Below are 24,206 nucleotides of genomic sequence, written 5' to 3'. Positions count from 1 at the left end.
ATAAAAATCATAACAGATAAACAAAAGGAGAAGAACGTAACAGAATTGAGGAGAAAGCGTAACAAACTCTGAACAGAAACTCTATCTCCAAATTCTCCATCTCCTTCAATCTTCACAATACAGATTCAACTACATCTCAGATTCTTGAATCACCATAAACAAAATCTCCAACCTCATAACCTTCAACAAATTGCACTCTCAATCTTGATCAATCCTCCCCTCTGAGATTCAATCAGATACGATAGAAACGGTCCTCAATCTGCGTTTAATCTCCATCGTGATTGCATCAACCTTCTCATCTTCATCAATCTTCTTCTCTCAGATTCAATCATACACAACAGAAACCATCCTCGATCTGAATTGACTCAAGAACCTTCCACAAATCCTGCAAGCATATCGCGAAAGCTCAACCAAATCCTTCATCGCCATTATCCACTGTTCGGCATTGCATTTTCTCCATTGTGAATGACCGCATCCTCGCAGCTTCTCCTTCAATCTCCATCGCTGCAAACAACAACGCTCACCGCATGAAATCTGGCCGCCGCGAGTTGTTTGAGAAAGAGAGGAAGCGTCGAATGAGAGTTATGAAACGGAGAGATTGAGACGAGGGGAGCTTCATCGGAGAGACTACTCTCTGGCCGCCGCACCGTTGTGAGAGAACGAGAGGATCGGAGAAAGATGAGAGCGGAATCGAGAGGATGAAGGATTCGTTCGTCTGAATTTGAGTCGGAGATGTGTGAAGCGGAGAATAGGGGAGAGAATCACCGCCGTTGTATTGATCGGAGAAGCTTGAGGAGACCTCTGGCGCCATTCACGACCTGAGACAAGAAGAAGATGAAGTTCAGGTTAAGGTTTCAATCGTCACTTGCTATTTGACCTAATCCCCTTTTGATTCTGTGTTTACTTTAATTGTGATTGTTAGCCAGGTTAAGTGATGTTAACATGAATAATTGAGAACTTAATTTGACTCACAAAATAGGATTAACATGCTTAATGTGGAAATCTGAAATCATAATCTAAATGGATCGATACAGTCTACTTAGGCCTTCCACGAATTGCGTAACACATTCCCCTACCATGGCCCATCTTTCTTTTTTGTTGACATAGAAAATATGTGCAAAAACGCCCCTGGGCCCTATTCTGATTGGGCCTGCAAAATCCTTAGCCAAACCTTCATTTTCATAATAAACCCCTCCTGATTCAAGTTTTTTAGGTGTTTAGAATTAGATTTTTGTACATAGTTTTCTCTATTATTTTCTAGATAAAATGACACATAAAATCAATTGTTTTGTTAGATTTTTGCATGATAAAAAATGAATAAAAAACATGTAGTATATTGCTTGTTTGAATTTAAAATGTTTTGTTATATAGTTTAGTTCTTATCGTTTTTTCTCGATTTTACCGTTTTGGTGTACCTTTTGACTTTTAAATACTTGCTTTGGTTTCCATAATACTTATGTACATATTTGACTAACATTTGAGTGCTATTTCCGTTGTTATCTTACTTGTGCTCGATTTATGTTTAAAAAGTGTGTTAATGTCAAATTTCTCATTTCGTTATCCTTTTTCGGTGTAAAGCACCAACGCAATTCCGATTGCGATGTTTGTTATCTCTAACTTGTGTGCTAGTGTGCAAGGCTTTTGGATAGTCACCGATCGACGCTTATTACGTGAGTGTTCCGCTCTATTTGCGGGACACAATCACATTCACTCGTATCATGTTCTCATCATGGAGACACGTTCCTATTACCTTATATCTGCTTGTTTGGTTTGCTTGTTCCTCTTGCAGGTGTATTGTGATTATGCTCGACGTGCATGTCGACCTTTGTGTGCTTTCATGGCTAATCGGTGTGTTGACTATTTGCTTTTTCTTTGCTAGCTCGCTCGCGAGATCCTTAGTTTCCTTGCTCTCTTCGCTACGGTTTACGAATCATAATCCGTTTGGTATTGATCCCGTTTCATTTTATTTTTCTTGCACTTTATCGCTTTTACGCATCATCCTTTAACATGAGAAGTAGGATTTAGACATGCATCTGACCAAGCCCTCGAAAAAGGCTCTGTTTTTGTTGGTGTGTTTATATTTGTGCTTTGCGGCAGGGAGTCACGGTGTAATAAGTCCTATATGGCACTCTGTTAAGTCCTCATGGAAGGCATGCGGAAAGGATTAGCAATCAACCCCCGCCCAGTCTCATCGAGTCCGTTCAGTATGCACACGCTACGCGTTGCTCGCTTCTAAATCGGCACAAGATCTTGTTATCGAGTATGTCAGGAAAAAGGTTCAGGAAACCGGACCCCTGCATTTCCTATAGCTCGCGTCGCTCGACGTTGATGCTCGGTGTACGCATGCACCGTTTTCCTTTCAGATCCATGACGGCTTGGTTGCTGAGAGGTACCCGTTCCTCTTGTCTATAGGCCGATCATTTTCGCGAGATCTAATGCTTGGTTGACTCGGGTGATTCTCTCCCCTTGGCTATGGCGGGACCGCTTTTCTACTACATGGCCAGTGCCAGTAGTTTGTTTGCTTTACGAGCGGAGCTTGTTTGTGTGATATTCTTGTTTGCTTTCGCTTTTCCCCATAGGTTGCTAGCTTAGTTTAGACTTGTACCCTTTGTATGATAACATTAGGTAGCAAGCTTTCCCCTTAGCTTAGGTTTTCCTCATGCATTCTTTAAAACACAAACCACACTCTTTGATTTTCTTTTCCTAAGAGCTTGTTATTTCCGCTCCATTCCCAAGCATAAGTCTCCAAAGGTCGAGCAGCGGAGTGTGAATGTAACTTGTTCACCTAAAAAACACAAAACTAACAGAAACTAGTTAGCCGAGCTACGGTACCTCTGATTCCGCAAAACGGATACGTAGGTAGCGGGGTAGGCCCTTGCGAGTATAACTCTTTCTTTTCCCTACATTTTGCATTCATTTTAGTTCAGATTAGGCGTAGACTTGTTACACACCCATAGTTTTAGACACAAGCATGGATACCATCGAGTACGATGGGCGCGAGGGGTGCTAATACCTTCCCCTCGCGTAACCGACTCCCTTACCCTTTTCTCTGGTCGTGAGACCGTTGTTTTGTTTTGTGGTTTGCTGGAATTCCCTTCCTTTTCAGGATAAATATGTTAGTAGTGACTCTGTTAATTTTCGCGGTAGGGACATTAGGCAAAGTAGAGTATGAGGGAGAGGAAGAAGTATTAGAGGGATACAAACTAGGACTAGCAGGATGAACAAATGCACTGTGAAGAAGTACAACAATAGGATGAGTAGGCTGACTATGAGAAGGTACAACAGTAGAAGAGGATGTATCAGGAGTAGTACCAGTACTAGGAGAAAGAGAAGATCTAGGGGATTGTTGAAGGGAATTAGAAGAGGAAGATGTATTGTCCAGGGGATTAGAGACATCAGTAGATATAGGTGACTGATGCTGCAAGTCAGGATCATCATAAATGTGACTGGACTGAGATAGAGAGGGATCAATGGTGGTAGAATCAGAACTGTCATTTTGAAAGGGAAAATTGTGTTCATAGAAGATCACATGCCTAGAGACAAAAATGTTGTGATGTGTAAGATCATATAGAATGTAGCCTTTGGTCCCATCCTTAAAGCCAAGAAAACAGACTTTGTGGCTCTAGGATCAAATTTTGATCTATGAGAATGCAAGGTAACAACAAAACTTAGGCAACCAAAAATTTTAGGTGAACAATAGAAGGAGGTTAACCATAGAGAATCTCATATGGAGTTTTTAATTTCAAAGTGGGAGTAGGGAGTCTATTTATTAGGTGAATGGCATGTTGCACGCAGAAATTCCACATGTTTAAAGGAATTTTGGAATGAAAAAACATAGATCTAGCCACATTCGATATGTGTTGTTGTTTCCTCTCCACCACTCCATTTTGTTGTGGAGTTTCAACACAAGATTTTTGGTGAAGGATACCTTTGGAGGCAAAAAATTCAGAAAGAGTAAGAAATTCAGTACCATTATCTGATCTAAAAGTCTTAAGAGAAGTTTTGAGATGATTTTCTAAGTAAGCTATGAATTGTATAATTCTATTCTTAGTTTGGTTTTTAGTTTTGAGAAAAATGACCCTAGTGTATCTTGTATAATCATCTACAAGAGTCAAAAAATATCTATGACCAAAAATAGAAACTGTGGAGAAAGGTCCCCAAACATCTGCATGTAACAATTCAAAAGGGGCAGTTGTATTAGTAATACTATGAGGAAAAGGCAGTTTCTTCTGTTTACCAAAATGACAAGAATCACAAGGGATGTCATTATTACATTGTGTAGGAACAAAAGGAAAAACTTTTGAAATGTTCTGTAAACCTATATCAGAAATATGGCCTAATCTTAAATGCCAAGGATTACATGGATTCTGAGCAAAGGAAAGACATGCGCGATGGTGAACAGAAGTATCAAGAACATATAGCCCTCTTTGAAGTTTAGCTATACCAATCATTGCCATGGAATGATTTTGCACAATTTTGCAAGAATGATTAGTGAACTGGATAGAGCAATTATTGCTATGCACAAGTTTAGCAACTGAAAGCAAATTAACATGAAAGCTAGGAATCTGCAACACATTATGTAAGGTTAGGGTAGAAGATAAGGCAATGCTGCCAGAAACAGAGGCAGTAACTTGTGATCCATCTGGAAAACTAACATGGATAGGAATGATAGACTTATGAGAAATGAAAATAGACAAATCAAAAGCATTATGATCTGTAGCTCCAGTATCAAGAATCCAAAGATAGGCATTTTTACCTTGATCATTCTGAGAGTGGGAATTTAGGACAAATGGAGAAGTGGAGATGGAATTGGCTTTAGAGCTAGGTTTTGATTATTGGAGTAATTCTAAAATGCTGTGATATTGTTCTTGAGTAAAACCACAAGAGGAATTGGTTGACTTCTGTTGGGAAGCATCCTGTCCTGTTTCAGCAGAGGCATCAGACATAGCAACAGAGTTAGTAGACTTACTTTTGTACTTGTATCCAAGTGGATAACCATGTTTGAGGAAACAAGTCTCAATGGTGTGATTGGTTCGCCCACAGTGAGTGCAGACACGATTGGAACCTTTAGCTCCACTATAACTCTATGATCTTCCTTTGCCAGAATTATTGCCATAAGTGTGTGCAATTTTTGAATCAGTCTTGGAGTCAGGTTTGGAATGAAAATGAAAAGCTGCAGCTTCCTCAGTGTTACCAGAAGTCGGTTGATTCACATGATTCAATTCTCTTTCTTGTTAAATGATGAGAGATAACACCTTATCAATAGTTGGTAACGGATTCATCATCATAATCTGAGACTTAGAATGAGCAAATTTTTCATTCAAACCCTTGAGAAAGCGAATTACATAATCCTGATCATGGTACACGTGAATGGACAATAAAGCACCACAAGAACAAGGTATAGCACAACAACAAGTAGTGGTAGGGCGATAGGATTCTAGTTCATCCCACATTACTTTCATTTGTGTGAAGTAATTGGATACATCAAGCGTACCTTGCCTAACTCAACTCTACAAAACCGGCTTGTAGGGTGAGGATTGCCCCCACTTATAAGGACATGCTCAGGCCATATATTGTCCGATGTGGGACTCTTAATACACCCCCTCACGTCCAGGACTAGACAACTGTAGCATGGAAATAAATGGTGGGTGGTCCGATAGCGGAAACCATAGAAGGTGGCCCACCGGATTTTAAACCAGGCTCTGATACCATGATAATGGTGAAAGGTTCATCATGGTGATGCATAGAGAATTGAAGAAGAAGATGCAATAGTGAAAAGTTTGTTACACGAAACAGAAAACAGTTAGAGAATAAACTTGATCTTCTTTATTGATTAACACTACTGGTTACAACCATATATATATCAACTAGAAAGACTAATAGTTTGTGTGGACAATAATAGCTTAGCCTGTGCACGTGGCACTTGCCTATAAGACAACATAATGTAAACTATCTATAGTATATACACATATATTAACACAAGTATTAGTAATTTATTCAATTATTAATATTCAAATATTTTGAAATATTATTAAATCAAAGTTTATGGTTAATTATTTGATATACTGTATTTATGAAAATAAAAAATTGCTTAAAATAAATATTATTTTTAAAATTACTTTTAATTTTCAAATTCTATTCATAATATAATATTTTACTTAATGAGAAAAACACAGTTTAAAACAAATTAAAATGAAATATTCAAAAGTTCAACAAATTACTCATTAAATTGAAATAATTTAATTTACATGTAAAATATTGATTTTAAGAGTTTTATAATGATGTTTCCAAATATCTTGGGTTCAAAATTCACGCCGCAACGGCCACAATGCGCATCGCAGCAACCGCATTCCTCGCAATCGCAACACCCGCAACCGCATTCGCAACCGCAATTTAAAACCATGGTTTTGTTAGTGAATTGATGGACTGTTGTGTGTGTTATGAGGAGGTTGAAGGTTGATGGAGGTAGGGTGTGCTTCCAGTGCGTGTCGCATGCGTGAGATTTTGTTAGAGATGATTTGGTAATCTTTATAACAATTTGTATTCCTTTGAACTTGTGAGTTTGCTTGCAAGCCCTTGATTAAGTTGGTATTAGTGGTGGAGATTAGAAGTTGGACATGTTTCTCTAAACTTGAAATTGTTTGTAATGGAAAATTTGTTTGTATGGAATTTGCTATGTGAGTAATTGTTTTTGTTGCTTTTTGTAATGCAGGTTATAGTATGATGAAGATGGCAAGGTGATGTAACTGAAAAGGATTGAAGTTGGAGAAAAAGATAACAACTCTTTTGTTTTGTTTTTTTATTGTAGAAGTAATATAGTCAGCACTACCTATGGCTTTGTAACATACTGTCTGTTCTGATTGATGCTGTCAGTTGCCCCAAAAGTTGTTACTACTAAGCACAAAACCTGGTCTTGTAAATTATATACGATAGAAAGCAGTGCCAAGTTCGAAAGATGCTCAGCGTGTGACGAGTGGAGATACTCTAATGGCCGCAACCTTGGCTCTTGACAGAAACATGTAATTTGCTGCTTGGTTTTTATATTCTATATACCAGCAATGAACTTCCAAATTGGTCTTTGATATGCAAACTTCATTAATTCATGTTTACACTGTTTTCGAATTTGAAATTTGAAATTCCCATTATTCGTGCTATTTTATTGTGTTTGTTTTGTTTACTATGCTCAACCTGAAATAACTTCGTCTTCATTCTTTTGTTCTTGAGTTTGAGTAGAATAAGAGATTTCCAATGTGAGTTATTTATTGGGCTCTTAAACAAGCAACTATTTGATATAATTTCCCCCCATATGAACTCATTTAGACGACATGTTCAAGCCTTTTGATGATTTTCATATAGGAGAATTAGTCTAAATAAGTAGTAGCTAAGAAGAGTAGCAATACAGGTTGCAAATGCTAAAATAACCAAACAGCATTAAGCATTGACAGAGTACATAATAACAGAATCTCACAAAAATAACCACAATCCAACATTAGTCATATGAATAAATATATAAACTGCTCAAGCCAAAACAATGTAGTACTCAAGCCACTGTCTTCTTTATTTTAACAAGCCAAACCCATTTTCACCTTTAAAGGTGCTCGCCCTTATCACTTGTCTTTGGCAGTTTGGTTAGAATACCTTTCAGAAGATCAATGTAAAGTGGAAGTTGTGCTACTGCATACAATGTCACAGGAAAGCTAGTGACTGCATATATCAGAAACACAATGTGTTTGAACTTGTGGTCAATCAAAAAGAAATGACCCGAACAGAAAGTAACGAACAATGCAACAATGGACAAGAAAAGAGAGCTCAATCCGAAAAGAAGCTTCCTTGGCAAATCAATTCTGAAATCTTTGGCTTCTTTTCGAGAAGTGAGTATAGAAAGGAACATTATGAGTGCAGTGACAGAGAAACAAAGACCAATTACTGAAGACATAGAAAATGCATCAAATGCAGGCTTTCCTTCCAATGTTGGTTCGCCTGTGTCACTTTTGTTACCACCCGGCACAGTGCTCGATGTAGCAAAGGAAACGCCAGCAAGGAGTGCTGCTACTACAGAGCAAGAATTAGAAGTGTCTTTCAGCCATTTACCACCTTCTTTTACCAGTTCTGCATGTGATTTCTTGAATAATTCCCCTGCTGTTTTATTCTCTTTGTTTGTTCTAAATGTGAAATGCTTTGGCACCAGTTCTTTAGTGTACTGTTTATGCCAGTAAATAAGCTCAAATTAGTCATTTCAAACAGGTTGGAGTTGAGCTTATGCTATTATAAAAGAATATATATATACCTGAAACCATTTGATATCCCACAACATTTGCAAGGCGTCTCCAGATATATGCCAATCTTGATCACATTTTGTAGCTGCTAAATGTAACACAGTGTTCTCTTCATTGTCCACACCTTGGATTAAGTTATCAAAAATTACCTTTGTTTTACACTCTTTAAACCACTTTCTTAATGCCTCAACTACATTGGTTCTTCTGTTCTCAACTGCTACAAGTAATACATTTTTATTTTCCAAGTTAACATCGTATATTGAGCTAGGTATTTTTGTTATAAGCTCATTCACTATTTCAACTATGCCATTTCTTGCTGCTGTCAAAATTGCCGTCTCACTTTCCAGAATCTCTTTTTCCCTTTCAGTAATCTTTGGCTCCTCACTGTTATTTTCTTTTTTTGTTGAAAGCTCATTCACTATTTTAACTAGGTCAGTTATTGCTTTTGTTAAAATAGTTGTCTCACTTTCCTGTGTCTTAGAATTCTTTGGCTCCTCACTGTTTTTATCTCCTGCAAGTTTCATTTTGTTATTTTCAATAAACTACATAGAGACCAGTTAATTCAACAGTTTGGAATTGGATACCCTGATTTGGATTGTAAGCAGACACGAAATCTGTTCCACTGACTTGTCGTGTCGGTTCGGTGCCAGTTGCCGAATACGATTCATAAGGCATTTCCATAAATCTGTTCAATAGTTGACCACTCCATCTGTGTTTTTGTTTCATCTTTGTGATTTCTTCAATCCCTTTTAAAAAAATTTGAACACATAATCCATAGAACAATAAAACAAACTCGTATGATCAACTAAGATGAGACATTTAATTACCTACTCCTGAAAGGCCAAGGATATAGATCCATGCAAACTTCATAAACCAAAGACATGTAGCATAGTTTTCTGGAAGAAGTTTGTGTTTGGGTTTCTCTCCCATATCGTTAGATCCTGCAATTCAATAACCGTTTCATTTTTGGGTTGTGTTTTATGCAGATACTTACTACAGTAAGATGTAATTCACACATACCATATTCAGCAGTACAAGTAGTTTGTTTCAGCATTCCCTTCAGCTTCTCTGTACATTTTTGAAAAAAGAGATAACATGTGTCATAGTTCTCTGGACAACTGTCGGGGGAGCTTGACTCATCGACAGCGTCTTCCACATTTAGGGTTCCCACATGTATACCTTATAATGCATAAACGTATTAAAACAATGAATAATGGACAGTAATGTACGCAATATTGAAATATTGCACACTTACAGTGGTACAGAATCCTCTTCCACCATATCATGTTGCATCCACTTTTGAATGCTGAGGGCCTAGTAGCAAGAAGTTTAAGAGGACTAAATCCATGTTTGTCCGGAATGACAATAAAAGCGGGATATTTATCTATTATTATAAGCGCCAAATCTGTTGCATTATACACAAATATTCTAGATTCACATGCAGATTAAGATTCTCATTAATGGATGCAAAATCTGATAAGAAGAAGCAAATTAAGTAAGAAAATTAATTACCGAAAAATTCTCTCCTGATGGCACAGTGAAGAATACTATCTCCATTGAGTCTAATAAGATTTATAGTATAATAATAATTATCATTTAATTCAGAAAGATAAACAAACGTTTGTTTTTGCCATGACAGTGCAGCAAGAAACAAAGGAGTCTCTCCAGCTTTGTTAACAATAACAATCAAATCCTTCCTTTCACCATTTTCTCCTATGATACATTCACATATTTCTTTGAATCCTTTTGATGCTGCAAGGTGCAATGGAGTGTCACCCTTTTCATTCTTACTTTCAAGGGCCCTCTTATATCCGTGACTTATGATTGAATCAACAAGATTTCTAACAACTTCTTCATTGTTATCATTTACTGCCACATGTAGTGCTGTTCCTCTACTTTTGTTGATATTTACTGTGCTGAATTTTGGATCTGTTTTGTATAGATCCTTAACTTTTTCCCAATTTCCTTCTATTGTATACTCTCGTAGCTTGTCCTCTAGATACACACATTTCATAGAGTTAATAATTGGTTGCAATTTAATTTCAAAAAAAATTGGCGATGAAATTAGAATCGGACTTTAGGATATACCTTCATAGCTGTCTTCGGTGTCATAAATATAGTCGTCCACTTCAATAATGTTCATGGTGATCTTCAAGGTTGAATTGAAGAGTGAAAGAACAATGTGAGACGAGAAAGACAAGTTTAACCCTTATATTATGGTCCAATGCATGCATCATGCAGTTCTTGTTTTCAAGTGAATTTGAAGGATTATAGAAAAAGGAAAAATATTATTCCATAGATGCTTTAGAATATAGAAGAGCAGAACTACTACAGTAAAAGAAAAAGAAAAATAGATTCTAAAGGAAAGTTTGTTTCTCAATTAATCTACAAGTTAAGTATATATTATATTATGATTGCTACAATTCCAATTTAAGTCAGTAAAAGTAGTTTCTTCTTTGCTTTTTAACTTTAGCATAAGATAAGATACTTGTTAAAACATTCCTATACCATCGTGTTTCAGGTGGTTTTAAAGGAGTATTTTTTGTTTTTAATGAAAAAAAGTTTAATCATTTCATTTGCAATTACTTTAAGTTTTTGTTTTCATGGCAGGTTTTTTTGATTTATTATCAAAACCGTTATTTTTATTATAGGTTGGGATCAGCTAATTAAATTTATATTTTTTAAATGAATGAGTTTTTGTTATTTATAGAGAATTTCTAAATTTCATGTATAGCCGTCGTACTACCTTATCTACTTAGTGCATTTTATCACTTACATGGGCTCTTAAAAGGAAATGTCAATCTACAATATAAGAAAGTTTAATGTTCTGGAGAGGACCTCCCAACAATTCATTTCTCTACTTTTTTTCAAATTTTCTTTCTTGCATTCTTGATCATAACCAAAACTTTTCCATTTACTATCTTTCTTGAAAACCCAACTATACTGTTTACTTTACTCAACATGTCTAATCACTTCACCTTCCTCTTTCCCATCTCTTTCCTATGTTAGTCCGTCATTTCTCTAATATCTTCTTCTTCAATCTTCCTCCCTCCACATTTCTCTAATATCTTCATCTTCCACCTTCCTCCCTCCTCATACCGTTTTGTCTTCCTTTTTTAACGCTCCTGCTCTACATGGCTCGACCGATGGAGAAAGTGGTGGACATCAACGACACCAATGAACTTTGGAAAGTGGCGGTGAGAGTTGTCCATAGATGGAAGGTAGTCTCCAACAACAAGGAGCACTTTGAGATGATCTTTCAAGACAAAGAGGTAATTGAACATTTATGTTAACTCTTTTAGGTTTGTCATTTGTTGTGTTGTTGTTCATATGTTTTGAGGCCTTTGCTGATTTCTTTTTGTTTAACCCACGTTCTTTTTCTTACAATAAACCTAATATGTTGTTTCATGTGTTTCAAAAATGTTGTTCATGTGTTTGTTTTTTGGATTGTGAAGAATGTCTTTCTAATACGTTGTCCTTGTGTTTCTACCTAATATTTTAACTATGATGGACTTGTTTTTACCATGATTTTTATACTTACCTGATATTTATACATTTCTACTTTTTTCGTGATTTTCATGTGCATCAGTGTTTGTGATATGAATGTTTAACATGTTTTGGTTCTTTTGTATTTACCAGGGGTCTGATATTCACCTAGTTGTTCCAACTACATGCATGGCCGCTTACAATGACAAGTTTGAGGTGGACCACACGTACACTGTCTCCAACTTTGCAAGTGCAGCCAAATAACTTGGTTTTTAAACCAAGCACTCACAAGTTCTTGGTGAAATTCACTGGAGGAAATTTTGTAAATGATGTCAACAAACACGACATACCCCCCATACAACGCACCTTCACCAGTTTCCCTGATATTATGACCGGCAACTTTAAGAAGGATGTGTTGATCGGTAATTCTACATGTCGTGTTGTTTATACTTTTGCTTTTATGATGTTGTTCATTGTCTTATGTTTATCGTTTTCATTATTCCCTTAGATGTTATTGGCGTGATCGATGCTATTGGATATCAACAAACTGGAAGTGGTGGAAAAAATTGCAAGTCAATTTTGTACTGAGGGATGCAGCGTATGTCGTCTCAACTTTTTCCTGATTTTTTTACATTTCTAATTCATGTCTTCTAACCATAAATGTTGTCATTTTCCTAGCAACAACACAATGAACTGCACCCTCGGGAAGGACTATGCCAAACAGTTTTTCAAGTTTAATGAGGAAAATGCTACGACATCTGGACCAACTGTGGTTTTGCTTAACTATGCAAAATTTAAAGAACAGGGTATGATGTTTTGTTGTTTATTATGTATCAGCAATGTTTTGCCAATTTTTTAACACATTTATTTTTAATGTAGGCCAATACCCGCTATCAATTACAAGTACATTCCATGTTACGAAACTCCAAATCAATCCAGATTTGCCTTCAGTAAAAGACTTCATAAATAGGTATCTTCCATGACAATTATGGTGTCCAATTCATTATTTGCGATGATTGATTATTTCTTTTATCTTATCTCTTCATGCAGTTTCTCAAAGGAAGCTTTGCGTACCGTTTCAAGCCAGCTCAGCTCCCACTCTCAACAATACTCGCGCAGCTCGGCTTCTGAGAATGTTAGACAGCGTGACACTCAAAAGTTGCTTAATAAGGTTGTTGCTCTGCCTCTGAGTCAGATTAAACAACTGCACGAGGTTTATTTACTGATTGTGATAGTGATAAACTTGAAGCAATTTGATGAACCATATGATTTCTAATGATCCATGTTTGTGTGATGTTGCAGGACACTTTCTGTGCTACAGTTGCAAAGACAAGAAAACTTATCGCTTCTTCCTATGGATGGTACTACCGGTGCTGCCATGTGTTGCACCCCAATTTTTGACCTCTGAGATCCCATCATTTTCTAAGTGTTATGATCATTATTGTTATACCCCAAAATTTGCCTGCGTTTTTTTTTTTAAAAAAGAGAAGTCAACAGACTTCTGTCTAAAAATTTGGAGTTTTATTTTATAAATACTCAATTTTTAGAATTTTTTATACAGTATTTTGGTTCGCTGTTAAATTTATTCTCACATAAACGCCAAATACTGTTTATCATTTCATACACTGTTTATTTGAGATTTATTTTCAGATAAATAATGCTGACGCAGTTGGTGCAGAATTAAAATTTGCAGGCGCGGAGTCCGGGTTTCAGATTATACTGGTAACAATTAAATTATTATTGGTTTTATTTCCCACTAATTTTTATTTTTATACTATATTATTTTTTCAAAATCTCTTTCTTTCTTTTCAAATATCTTCCTTTCTTTTCAAATCTCTTTCTTTCAAATCAAATCCTAGCTTTATTCTATACCCCTTTTCTTTTCAAAAACCTACCATACTTTTTTTTCAAATCCTACTACTATTCAAACGGTACCATTCCATTCCCAACGTCTCTATCTCTCTCTTTTCACTCTATAAATACTCCTCATTTTTTCCATAAATTCTCACATCAAATTTCACTCATCTCCCAAATTTCTCAAACTTCTATCTCATAATTATTTTCTCTTCTTCCCCGGCAAAAATGGCAAAGTGGATGGATACGTTTTTTCTTATGGTCATCACTGTTTTGGTGGTGATCATGTCCTTTTTCTGTCTGCATAGTCCTGAAAAATATGGACCTGGGTTGCTTACACTCCCGTTCATCTATATGTTGTTATTTATAGCATGGGTTTTTAATCGTCATTTTTAAAGTTTGTTGTATCTTTCGCTTTCAAATAGTGTACCATTTATTTTATTTGTCGTACTGTTCATTATATTATGTAATATTTGTACTGTTAGTATTAAATGTTGTACTATCTGTCGTACGGTAGTTTAATTATCAAGATAATATTATGTGTGTTTTCTGCTAGTTAATATTTATTTTTCTGTGCATTAAATATTTTTCAAAGTTATTATCGGTAATTTCGTTCGCGTACAGTATATATTTTTATGTTTTTTTTGTTTTTCTAACAAACCATGTAAATAATTTTTCACCATTAACACAACAAAAACTAGGAGAAAAATTAACTTTAACTGTTAAGTTTTCACTTTAACTGTTACGTTAATACCCGGACGCACAGTCAACAGCTCAAACAGTCAACAAACGACCAGTTTGACCAAAAAGTCAACAGACAGTCAAAAATGCAATTTTTTGTCAACATTCATATTTTGTCAAAAGATTCATCATGTGATCAATAGTTGATCATAATTCATCAAGAAAAGTTCAAAAATCAACAAAACTCAAAATTGCAAAATTAGAGTATTTTACCTAGAAAGTCAACTGAACTTTGACCGACCATAACTCTCTCATAATTTATCAGAAAAATTCTAACCAAAGCTCATTCTCAAGGAAATTCAATTCTCTACAACTTTGATGTTGGGACCAAGGTCAAGAAATGCTTCCACCTAAGAGATATAAGCCAAAACATTACAGGTCATTTTCAAAGTCAACAAAAAGCAGTTTTTTGTCAAAGCCCATATCATCAAGATAACTTCTCCAAATGCAAAAACACTTCCAAAGTGGCTTGTAGAGGACATCTTGGGCTTTCCAAAAAGTAAAAGAACACTTTCATAGGATCGAAATTGAGGGAGATATGCCTTGATGAAGTTGACCTTTTTTGGAAAAATGCATGAAACAAGTAATGACCAAAATTTGATTTTTTTCAAAAAGGCCAATTCTTTTGTGATTCAATCTTGATTCTCATATGTTTAAAGATATTCACAACATATCCATGATTCATGACATTTTTATTTCATTTTAATTAAATTTTATTCATTTAAAATTTAATTAAAGTGAGATAATTCAAAGATATTATCCAAGATGCTCATATGATGCAAGCAATGATCCAATTCATCTCTAAAGGCCAAGATTCCATTCAAGATATGCAATGATCATAAGTTGGAAGGAATAATAAAACACTTGAGATTTTAAACCATGGCAACCATATGTTCATAATTAAAGGGGGGGACACCAAAAAAAACATTGCCAAGTCTTTGTTTTCTCTTTTCTTTTCTCTCTTCCAAGTTTTAAGTTTCAAAGGGAGTAAGAATTTGGAATTGCAAAACCAAGAAACCTCCACTCAAACCAAGCATCATTTGAAGGTAAGTTTCCTCACTTTGAAACTCTATAAAATATGCATCATTTATATTTCATTTTAATTCAATAGTTTCTTTTATTTTCCAAATATATTTTGATTTATTTATCTAAGTATTCATCCTTGTTTCCTTTTTTACTTGATGATGTTAAATATTGAAATACTTCTTTGCCATTGATCAAGCTCACCATGATCCATCATAAACTCACCACACAAGATCCTTTTATTCAATATTTTTTAATCAATTTATTTTCTTTGCATAATTAATTAAAAATACCTAAAAAACCAAAAAAATATTTTTCCTTTAGATTTAGGTTTATATTTTTATAATCTAATTCTTGACATAAAAAAGAATATTTTTCTTGTTAAGTTTAATTATTTGTATAATTATTTGTTTAATTAGTTTGTTAATTAACTTAAAATCAATTCCAAAAAACTCACAAAAAAAAATGGAATTAAGTTTAATTTGTTTTATATTTATTTTTGTATATTATTTGATATTATTTCTTATCTTTTTCTTTGTTCCGAATTGGAATAAAAGGTCAAATATGACAGAGATTGTATGCAGTTGATTTAAGACTTTTAGAAATTTATCGTGTAGTCGCTATGATTCTATCAAGCTTCTGATAAATTTTCATTAACTTTAAATCCGAGATCATCATTCACTCACCATCAATCTTCACTAACATCGTGGATATACTTGACTAGCTTCAAGATGATTCGCGTGCTAACATACTAACAATTAACTTTAAATTCCGCATTTTATTATATTGTTCTTTATATTTCTTGCTTTATACTTTATTTTATCATTCATCATATTTATGTTTATGTTATTTTCTCTTCGTCCATTTGGACATATTATTTATATTTCTGTCATTTTTTCTTTGTCCATTTGGACATAGTATTTATATTTCTGCTATTTTTTCTTTGTCCATTTGGACATATTATTTATATTTCTGTCATTTTTTCTTTGTCCATTTGGACATAGTATTTATATTTCTGCTATTTTTTCTTTGTCCATTTGGACATATTATTTATATTTCTGTCATTTTTTCTTTGTCCATTTGGACATATTATTTATATTTCTGCTATTTTTTCTTTGTCCATTTGGACATATTATTTATATTTCTGTCATTTTTTCTTTGTCCATTTGGACATATTATTTATATTTCTGCTATTTTTTCTTTGTCCATTTGGACATATTATTTATATTTCTGTCATTTTTTCTTTGTCCATTTGGACATATTATTTATATTTCTGCTATTTTTTCTTTGTCCATTTGGACATATTATTTATATTTCTGTTATTTTTTCTTTGTCCATTTGGACATATTATTTTATTTCTGCTATTTTTTCTTTGTCCATTTGGACGTATTATTTATGTTTCCGCTATTTTTCTTTGTCCATTTAGACATATTATTTATGTTTCTGGTATTTTTTCTTTGTCCATTTGGACGTATTATTTAAGTTTCCGCTATTTTTATTTGTCCATTTGGACATATTATTTATGTTTCTGCTATTTTCTCTTTGTCCATTTGGACATATTATTTATGTTTCCGCTATTTTTCTTTGTCCATTTGGACATATTATTTATGTTTCCGCTATTTTCTCTTTGTCCATTTGGACATATTATTTATGCTTCCGCTATTTTTTCTTTGTCCATTTGGACGCATTGTTTATGTTTCCGTCATCTTCCTTTTGTCCACTTGGACCATATTTTTACATTTGAGCTAAAACATTAATAATCAAGATAAAACTTAAGAAAAAAAAGCACTTTGCACACTTGCACCTCTATGGTTTTCCTTCTTGTTACTTTTTTTTTTCATACCATCATTTAAGAAAAGTATTAAATGCATAGGAAATATCTTATAAATTGAGAGTAGATAACTCCTAATTGCTTGCTCAAACACTTTCATTTTCAAACAACGTATTTTCAAAACTTCTCATCTATTTTCAAAACTTTCATCTGGTATTTGAAGGGCATTATTCCTGGTGAAACTCTTCAGAGACCTATGTGACCTATTGTCCATCTTCACTTCTTCTATTTTCAAATCAATAAAGCATTTAAAAAGTGAGCTAAGCAATTAAGAGCCCATGGATAACCATGGATACAAAGGGTGCTTAAAACCTTCCCTTTGTATAACCAACCCCCCGAACCCAAAATCTGTCAAAAGGTCTTTCCTGTTCTTTTATGCTTTTCCTAAATGTTGGATAAAATAAAAGTCGGTGGCGACTCTTGCATAAAAAAAATAATAAAAGATAAAAAAAGAGCAAGGAGTCAGTTCGTTGCCAAAAAACCGAGTTTACACCATGCATGCACCAAATCTACACGCGGTGATAAACCTCCATACGAATGTGACAATCTCCATTTGACTGAAACGGAAATCTATAAGTATGAATGTTTTAGTACGTTTTTATTTGAACGATACAAGCTCATGCTGATTTTATGGTTTTTTAACATGTAATTCTTATCCAACAACAGGTATAAGATTGAAGTAGAAGGATTCCATCTTGACACATTTTGCAAATTTATTTTTTGGGACAGGGAATGCACTCAAATCTTAGGTATTTCAGCTGCTCAAATGTGGGACATAATGATACAGGTTGTTCATCTTATTCAACTTTTTTAATTAATGAGACGTACTGTTGTGCTGTATTATCCTTAACATGGTCGTTTTATGTTATAGGCTGGTATCACAGATCCTTTGGATTTTCCCTTAAAGCTTGATGCCATGTTGGACTTGGATCTGGCTTTAAGAGTTAGATGGCAGCCCAGTTGGGACAGCTGCTCTGTTATTATGTTTGTAGATGACAAACCGTTTGTTAAACAATTCAGCACTCCTTGGGAGCCTACACAGGTAACACTTGATCAAAACTTGAACTTCTTTTGTTTTTATATCCTCCTCTTCTTATGCTGAATGTATTTCTCTCTATAAGGCCAACCTCACGAATTCTGAACCCTCCGGAATAAAGCTGCCAGTCCAGGTCATCTAATGACTAAAAACATTGTACTTCAATACTGATTTAAAGTGTAGCTGGACTATTGGTTTAAATGATTATAATACGAGCATATGTGTTTATGTTTTGCAGATAAAAGAGAACGTTGATGAAGCTAACACTGCTGCTGCCGATGATTGTGACATTCTTACGGTATGATACATCTAATACGCAATTCATCTATTCAAAACACTCGCAAAAAGTTGCATAATTATTTATTATTTCTTTGGATTATGTGATTGCAAGATCTAGAGATAACATCCAAACATAACCCCGATTCGCAAACACCCACTGCAAAAAGGCAAAAGCATGATGGCTCAAGCGAATCGACGACCGTGTGTGATGGGGAACTTTCTTCGACAAAACTTAAAAAGATCATCAAGTTGGAGAAGAACAAATAGTTGTACTCCTGTTTTGAAACATCTTTTTGTATTTGCATGTACTATTTTGATACTGTGTTGTGTGCCGCTATTTGCGAGTCCTGTTTTGATAGGATTATCCTACTGGATATCTCATTTTATTTTGGTGACAGCGGTCTATTTCTCTCCGTGTAATTTGTATTTTGGCTAGCTTAAAACTCTATCTTAATTGCTAAGCATCTTAAGACATCTATTTTACATTATATATTCATTAGCTTCTGTTTACATTTCTCTGCTTATCATGTCTCTATATTTCACGGTGCACACATTCTGTCACTTGCACTTTTGGAGGTTTATTATATCAGTTTGGTTCAATATTATAAATCTTTATAATATTACTATTGGTATATGAATTACCATCTATATTCATAATGTGGAACATAAATATGAATTTTGATTTCACCAATAATGGTTCTAGACAATAATCAATCTTGAATTATAATTATTTTTTCTTACTCAAAAACAGTGTTCAATGAAATATCAAATAGATGCTTTTTTATATTTGACTTCAACATGTATTTACTTAAATAATATCTAACTCAAAACAGATATACTAAACTATTGTACTTATCTGTCCCACAACTTCTCAACTCACCCTCCAAATAGATTTTTTTATTGAACCCTGTGTAACAACTACAAGGCTTATCTCACTTTTACACCTTTTTAAATCAGTCTCCCAAGCAATAGTTTTTTTTTTTGATATATAATCTAACAACACAACCTCACATGCAAGGTTTGTGTCAGCAGACTTTTTTTACTTTTCTTCCAACCTTCCTATTTGTAATAGTGGCGGAAGCCTATTGTTTCAGCTGTCCAATCATCTGTGCTTTCACTTTTTCATACACTGCACATGACATATATTAACCCATTGCATAAACAGAAACTAATAGGCTTTATAATATTACTTTTTATGTTGCATATTGAACCTAATATAATAATATTACTTTTTATTATGATGGAAAAGTTCAAATCTTTTAAGCCAGTTTGCAGGAAACCCAAATAATTCAAATTACCCTCTCTTTTTGGTCTCCAATCCATTTGCATCAAATATCAGTATACCTTTGGACGTTGCAGGATCGTCCCATACTACATTCAGTGTACCAATTGCATCTCATTCTTCACTATTTTATACCAATTTTGAAATACTAATGCATTCCTAAACTCTATTTCAAAATCTAAACTGCATTATGTCTTGATCAATCCATGGAGTACGAAGCTACTTTAAATCCAATTACGAAGGCTGCTATTGCCAGACGTCGGAGAAGATTTATTTTGGCTCAGCGGAGACGCTCACGTCATGATAATCTCCCGCGTACACCTACTGTCATGCAACATCCAGTTACCTCCCCCATCCAAATCGAATCTCATTTTACATATGGTAGTAGTTCTATGGGTGGAAACCTCCAATCAAATGGAACTCCTATTTCTACTCACTGTCAACCCTTGCAATATTTAACTGCTCATGCAATGGCTAGAAAGAGGAGGAGGATCATATTGTCTAACAGGAAGAATGGCCCACTTCACCCAAACAAAGAAAATATGTCCAACTTCGGAAAAGTTGTTCCTTCCACCACTACGACACCGACATCATGTAATCGACGACCTCTAACTGACAACCTATCTAACCTGAGTAACACAGCCCCTTCCAATAGACATATACAAGGTGGAATACCTCAAAAAAGGACCAAACTTAATCATCATGCTCCCAATAACCTACTTGCAGACTTTAACCAAGCAGTTCTCCAAGTTCGTAACACTGACGTGGCTTCTACGTCTAATGCACGTGTAAACCCTGTTACACGAATTGCTTACACTACAGCTCATGGAACAGACGAGGCAAACTCTAGCTCCGAAGATGATATCAACTTGGGTGACAATTCTGATGATGATTATGATGGAGTCGAGAATGAATCGTGCGTAGATGCCCATCTAGAATGTATGCTTCCTTTCTCATTGTTTTAATCTATTTGAAATTTTATATATTAGTTTGTAATCTCCATTTACCAATTAATAGACAATACTCTGACATAGGAGATCGAGTTTGGGAATGTCAGTTTTGTCATTCCTCTATGTGGTATCAGGAACGGAAAGAAAAATCATGACATACCACTATTCCTAACTTCCACCAGTGATGTAGGAGTGGAAAAGTTGTACTACCATTACTAAAGAATCCCCCGCCACTACTGCAACACCTTCTACATAGCGGTACCAGTTCAGAAAGCAAAAACTACCAAAGCAACCTTCGTATTTACAACGCCATGTTTTCCTTCACCTCTCTAGGAATGAAATTCGACAAAACCGTTGCTGATGGGAGAGGGCCGCCTACATTACGCCTGCATTGTCAAACATGTCATCGAATAGGGATGCTGATACCAGAAGATGGTCAGACTCTGCAGTATGCTCAGCTGTATATTTTTGACACCGACAATGAAATAGATAACCGAATAAAATGTTTCAGGTAATTGTACTCATTCACCAATTCATATTTCACCATGGTAATTTTGTTGCAAACTCATAGCTAACCCCTTTAAAATAATGTCCAGTGATAGTGATGTGGTCAACAGGGATGTGGTTGGTAAGTTGAAGGATATGTTGGACGACTGCAATCCACATGCAAAGGCATTTCGAATGGCAAGGGATCTTTTGAGAGGAAATCCTTTCTTAGACTTGAAGATACGGCTAATCGGTGATCGTCCCCAAGATGGCCGTGTCTACAACACGCCAACTGTATCAGAGGTTGCTGCTATGATTGTTGGAGATATTGATCCTGAGACAGCGCGAGACATCATCATCCACGCCCGCAATGGCCATTTGCAACAAATTACCGAATTTCATCCTGCTTGCTTAGCATACCAATACCCTCTCATTTTTGTTTATGGAGAAGATGGATATAGGAAAAATATACTGCACAGATATGAACATGAGCAGGAGGTTACGAGGAAAAATCGTCAATCGATCATGGATTAGCTAGCTTTCCGCCTACAAGATCGCCACTCTGAGGCAAAAACATTACTTCATTCACGACGAATTTTTCAAAAAATTTTAGTGGATGGATTTGCAATGATGGAGTCTGAGCGTCTCAATTGGTTAAGGACCAACCAATCCAAGTTACGAGTTAGAAAGTATAATAACTTGAATGATCGATGCAACGACACTGAGGCTAATGCGACACCAAAGCGAGGAAAAGAGTTGTTTTGCCATATACTTTTGTTGGGAGCAAGCGGTACATGGATCTACTCTATTTTGATGGTATGGCCATTTCAAGTAAGTTAGGGTTCCCTGATTTGTTTGTGACGTTTACTTGCAATCCTGCTTGACCGGAAATACAACGTGCCCTGTTCGGGACTAACTTAAAGCCACATGATAGACCTGATCTTATTACTAAAGTATTCAAAATAAAATTTGATGAGCTAATGGATGATATAACCAAACGCCACGTTCTCGGGAAGGTTATTGCATGTAAATTTTCTTTCTTTTCTCAATACTGTTAATGTGAATATGCAGTATCTTTGTAGATAACAGTGCATTTCATTTAACATGTGCTTTTGTCTTACAGTCATGGGATGAGATCTTTGCTATGACAAAATAAGCTATCAGCTCAGAATATTGAAGATCACCACAAAGCTCCATTTGAAAGAGGAAGAGGTTGGGTTCTAAATTTATTTCTTGGAGAAACGATGCAACTTCAACTTATCAAAATATTTGGTTGCAATATCTAACTTCAGAATTGTATTCTATTAATTGCTCAAAATATGGAAAACATCACATGATGGATTCACCTTTTTGCCAATTGTTATCCACAATTTCACTCAAGTTTTTTTTGTCATTTTCTATGCAAAGGAATATATTCTTCACATGTCTACAGCATTTTTTCCACCACTTGCATTATTTCTGGCGCCACCCCTGTGAGAAAAGTAAAGAATCTTTTCTTTGATATGTAGATATGTAACTTTGGTGTGACATGGTATTGTATTATAATGTTTATTTATTATTACAAAGAAAACCCAACTATGAGTCATTGCCACTATTATTATTTGAATGCCCATGAGATTATTCACAACCTTCACATATAATTTAAAAATATAGTGGACATTATAAACTTCATATCTACACATATACATATAGATGTTATGTAGCAAATTCATATATTACATCATTCCAAGTTACATCTCCAAAAAATAAAATATTGTTCAGAATGGGTACCAAGATATTCAACTAATCACTAAATAACAGTGGACATAATCACCTAGGTACTTAGCAAAATGGTTATCATAATAATAACACAACATACACCTTCCTAATATACATACACCAGTCTATACGTCGATCGAATTCCAACACACCATTCACAGACACATTCACTTTGATGGGTTCTTATGTTTCACCGTAACCAACAACCTATCCGCAGAAGGAATCCTCATACTGAATCCGATTTTGTCTCCCGTTTAATTTTCCGGTTCCTTACGAACGTGTACCATTCCTTGGAAATAAAACGCTCAGTGCATGCTTTTCTTTTTGACCGGTGCAGCACACAGTTGTACTCCCTTCCGCGGTCTGAATCAAATAGGACAATCGACTCGTGCCCCTCAGATAGATACTCTTGCACGACCTTCTGAGGCATTTGCTGCATCACCGGCAAAATTAGTTCATACTAATAAGAGACAGAATTGTAAGCATATACACAAATCGTTGTGTTGTAGACTACATTTCTTAAAAGGAAATTTAATATATATGAATCATTTGTCTTCTATTCACGTGAAAATAGAACAACACTTAACCCCTACGTTTCAAACCATACATGCATCTACGTTATCTAATAACCATTGAGACTTAATATATATATAGCAAAATATGGAAATTAGGAAATTTTGCATAACCCTATTCATATGGAAATTATATCTTAAATACAGCACAATGAATTGGGGGCAGGTCACACCATGATTTAAGGGAAATGATGAAGTATCCAAGTTAAGACTATGTGCAAATTACAAATGCAAATTCAGAACATAATCTACAATTCACATTCAGTTGGGATTTAACGAAACAATATGTTGTCTGACAAAATAGAGTCTTATCTGTATCATATACTAACAAAAAACTATACATCACGACACAATTTCGTAATCAATACTAACACCAATCCACAAATCATTAAGGTTACTTGCAATGTCAATTTCATTCAACGGAGTTCACCAAACCCTATACATACATTTCCTTATTTTGTTATTATTATCAAAATCTAACCATTAACTACATTACAAAATGTGTGAAGACTTACCTTTCGCTATCAGATTCTGTCACGGTAGGACGGGACGCGGACGTTGCCAAAACCCTCTCAGTTGCTGCCATCGACGATTCACCTGTACCTTCGTGGAAATTGAGTTGCTGCATGTCG

At 35.1% G+C, this 24,206-nt stretch overlaps 2 protein-coding genes across 2 annotated transcripts; one reads left to right on the top strand and one right to left on the bottom strand.

Moving 5' to 3' along the window:
* Nucleotides 1–7,370: 7,370 nt before the first annotated feature.
* Nucleotides 7,371–10,500, bottom strand: LOC131656522 (uncharacterized). Its single transcript, XM_058926221.1, has 8 exons — nt 10,365–10,500; nt 9,789–10,271; nt 9,532–9,681; nt 9,297–9,455; nt 9,104–9,217; nt 8,861–9,022; nt 8,288–8,787; nt 7,371–8,200 (listed from the first exon to the last, which is right to left on the bottom strand). The coding sequence occupies exons 1-8, from the start codon at nt 10,417–10,419 to the stop codon at nt 7,589–7,591; spliced, it is 2,235 nt and encodes a 744-aa protein (XP_058782204.1). The 5' UTR covers nt 10,420–10,500; the 3' UTR covers nt 7,371–7,588.
* Nucleotides 10,501–12,150: 1,650 nt separating this feature from the next.
* On the top strand, nt 12,151–18,551 carry LOC131658771 (uncharacterized). Its single transcript, XM_058928031.1, has 9 exons — nt 12,151–12,184; nt 12,271–12,343; nt 12,441–12,568; nt 12,642–12,732; nt 12,813–12,975; nt 13,065–13,123; nt 17,878–17,998; nt 18,083–18,253; nt 18,486–18,551. The coding sequence occupies exons 1-9, from the start codon at nt 12,151–12,153 to the stop codon at nt 18,549–18,551; spliced, it is 906 nt and encodes a 301-aa protein (XP_058784014.1).
* The last annotated feature ends 5,655 nt before the right edge of the window (nt 18,552–24,206 follow it).

The sequence above is a fragment of the Vicia villosa genome, linkage group LG3 (assembly GCF_029867415.1).
Source record: "Vicia villosa cultivar HV-30 ecotype Madison, WI linkage group LG3, Vvil1.0, whole genome shotgun sequence".
Lineage (NCBI taxonomy): Eukaryota > Viridiplantae > Streptophyta > Magnoliopsida > Fabales > Fabaceae > Vicia > Vicia villosa.
This window is presented reverse-complemented; position numbering and strand designations above follow the sequence as displayed.

Excerpts from the sequence above, each read along its gene's own strand:
- LOC131656522 (XM_058926221.1), bottom strand. The coding sequence starts at position 10,419 with ATGAACATTATTGAAGTGGACGACTATATTTATGACACCGAAGACAGC. Across the intron at positions 9,682-9,788 it reads CATCAGGAGAGAATTTTTCG|ATTTGGCGCTTATAATAATA; the intron begins GTAATTAATTTT and ends ATAATGCAACAG. Across the intron at positions 8,788-8,860 it reads TGCTTACAATCCAAATCAGG|GAGATAAAAACAGTGAGGAG; the intron begins GTATCCAATTCC and ends TGAAACTTGCAG.
- LOC131658771 (XM_058928031.1), top strand. The coding sequence starts at position 12,151 with ATGACCGGCAACTTTAAGAAGGATGTGTTGATCG. Across the intron at positions 17,999-18,082 it reads TGTGGGACATAATGATACAG|GCTGGTATCACAGATCCTTT; the intron begins GTTGTTCATCTT and ends TTTATGTTATAG. Across the intron at positions 18,254-18,485 it reads CTCCTTGGGAGCCTACACAG|ATAAAAGAGAACGTTGATGA; the intron begins GTAACACTTGAT and ends TATGTTTTGCAG.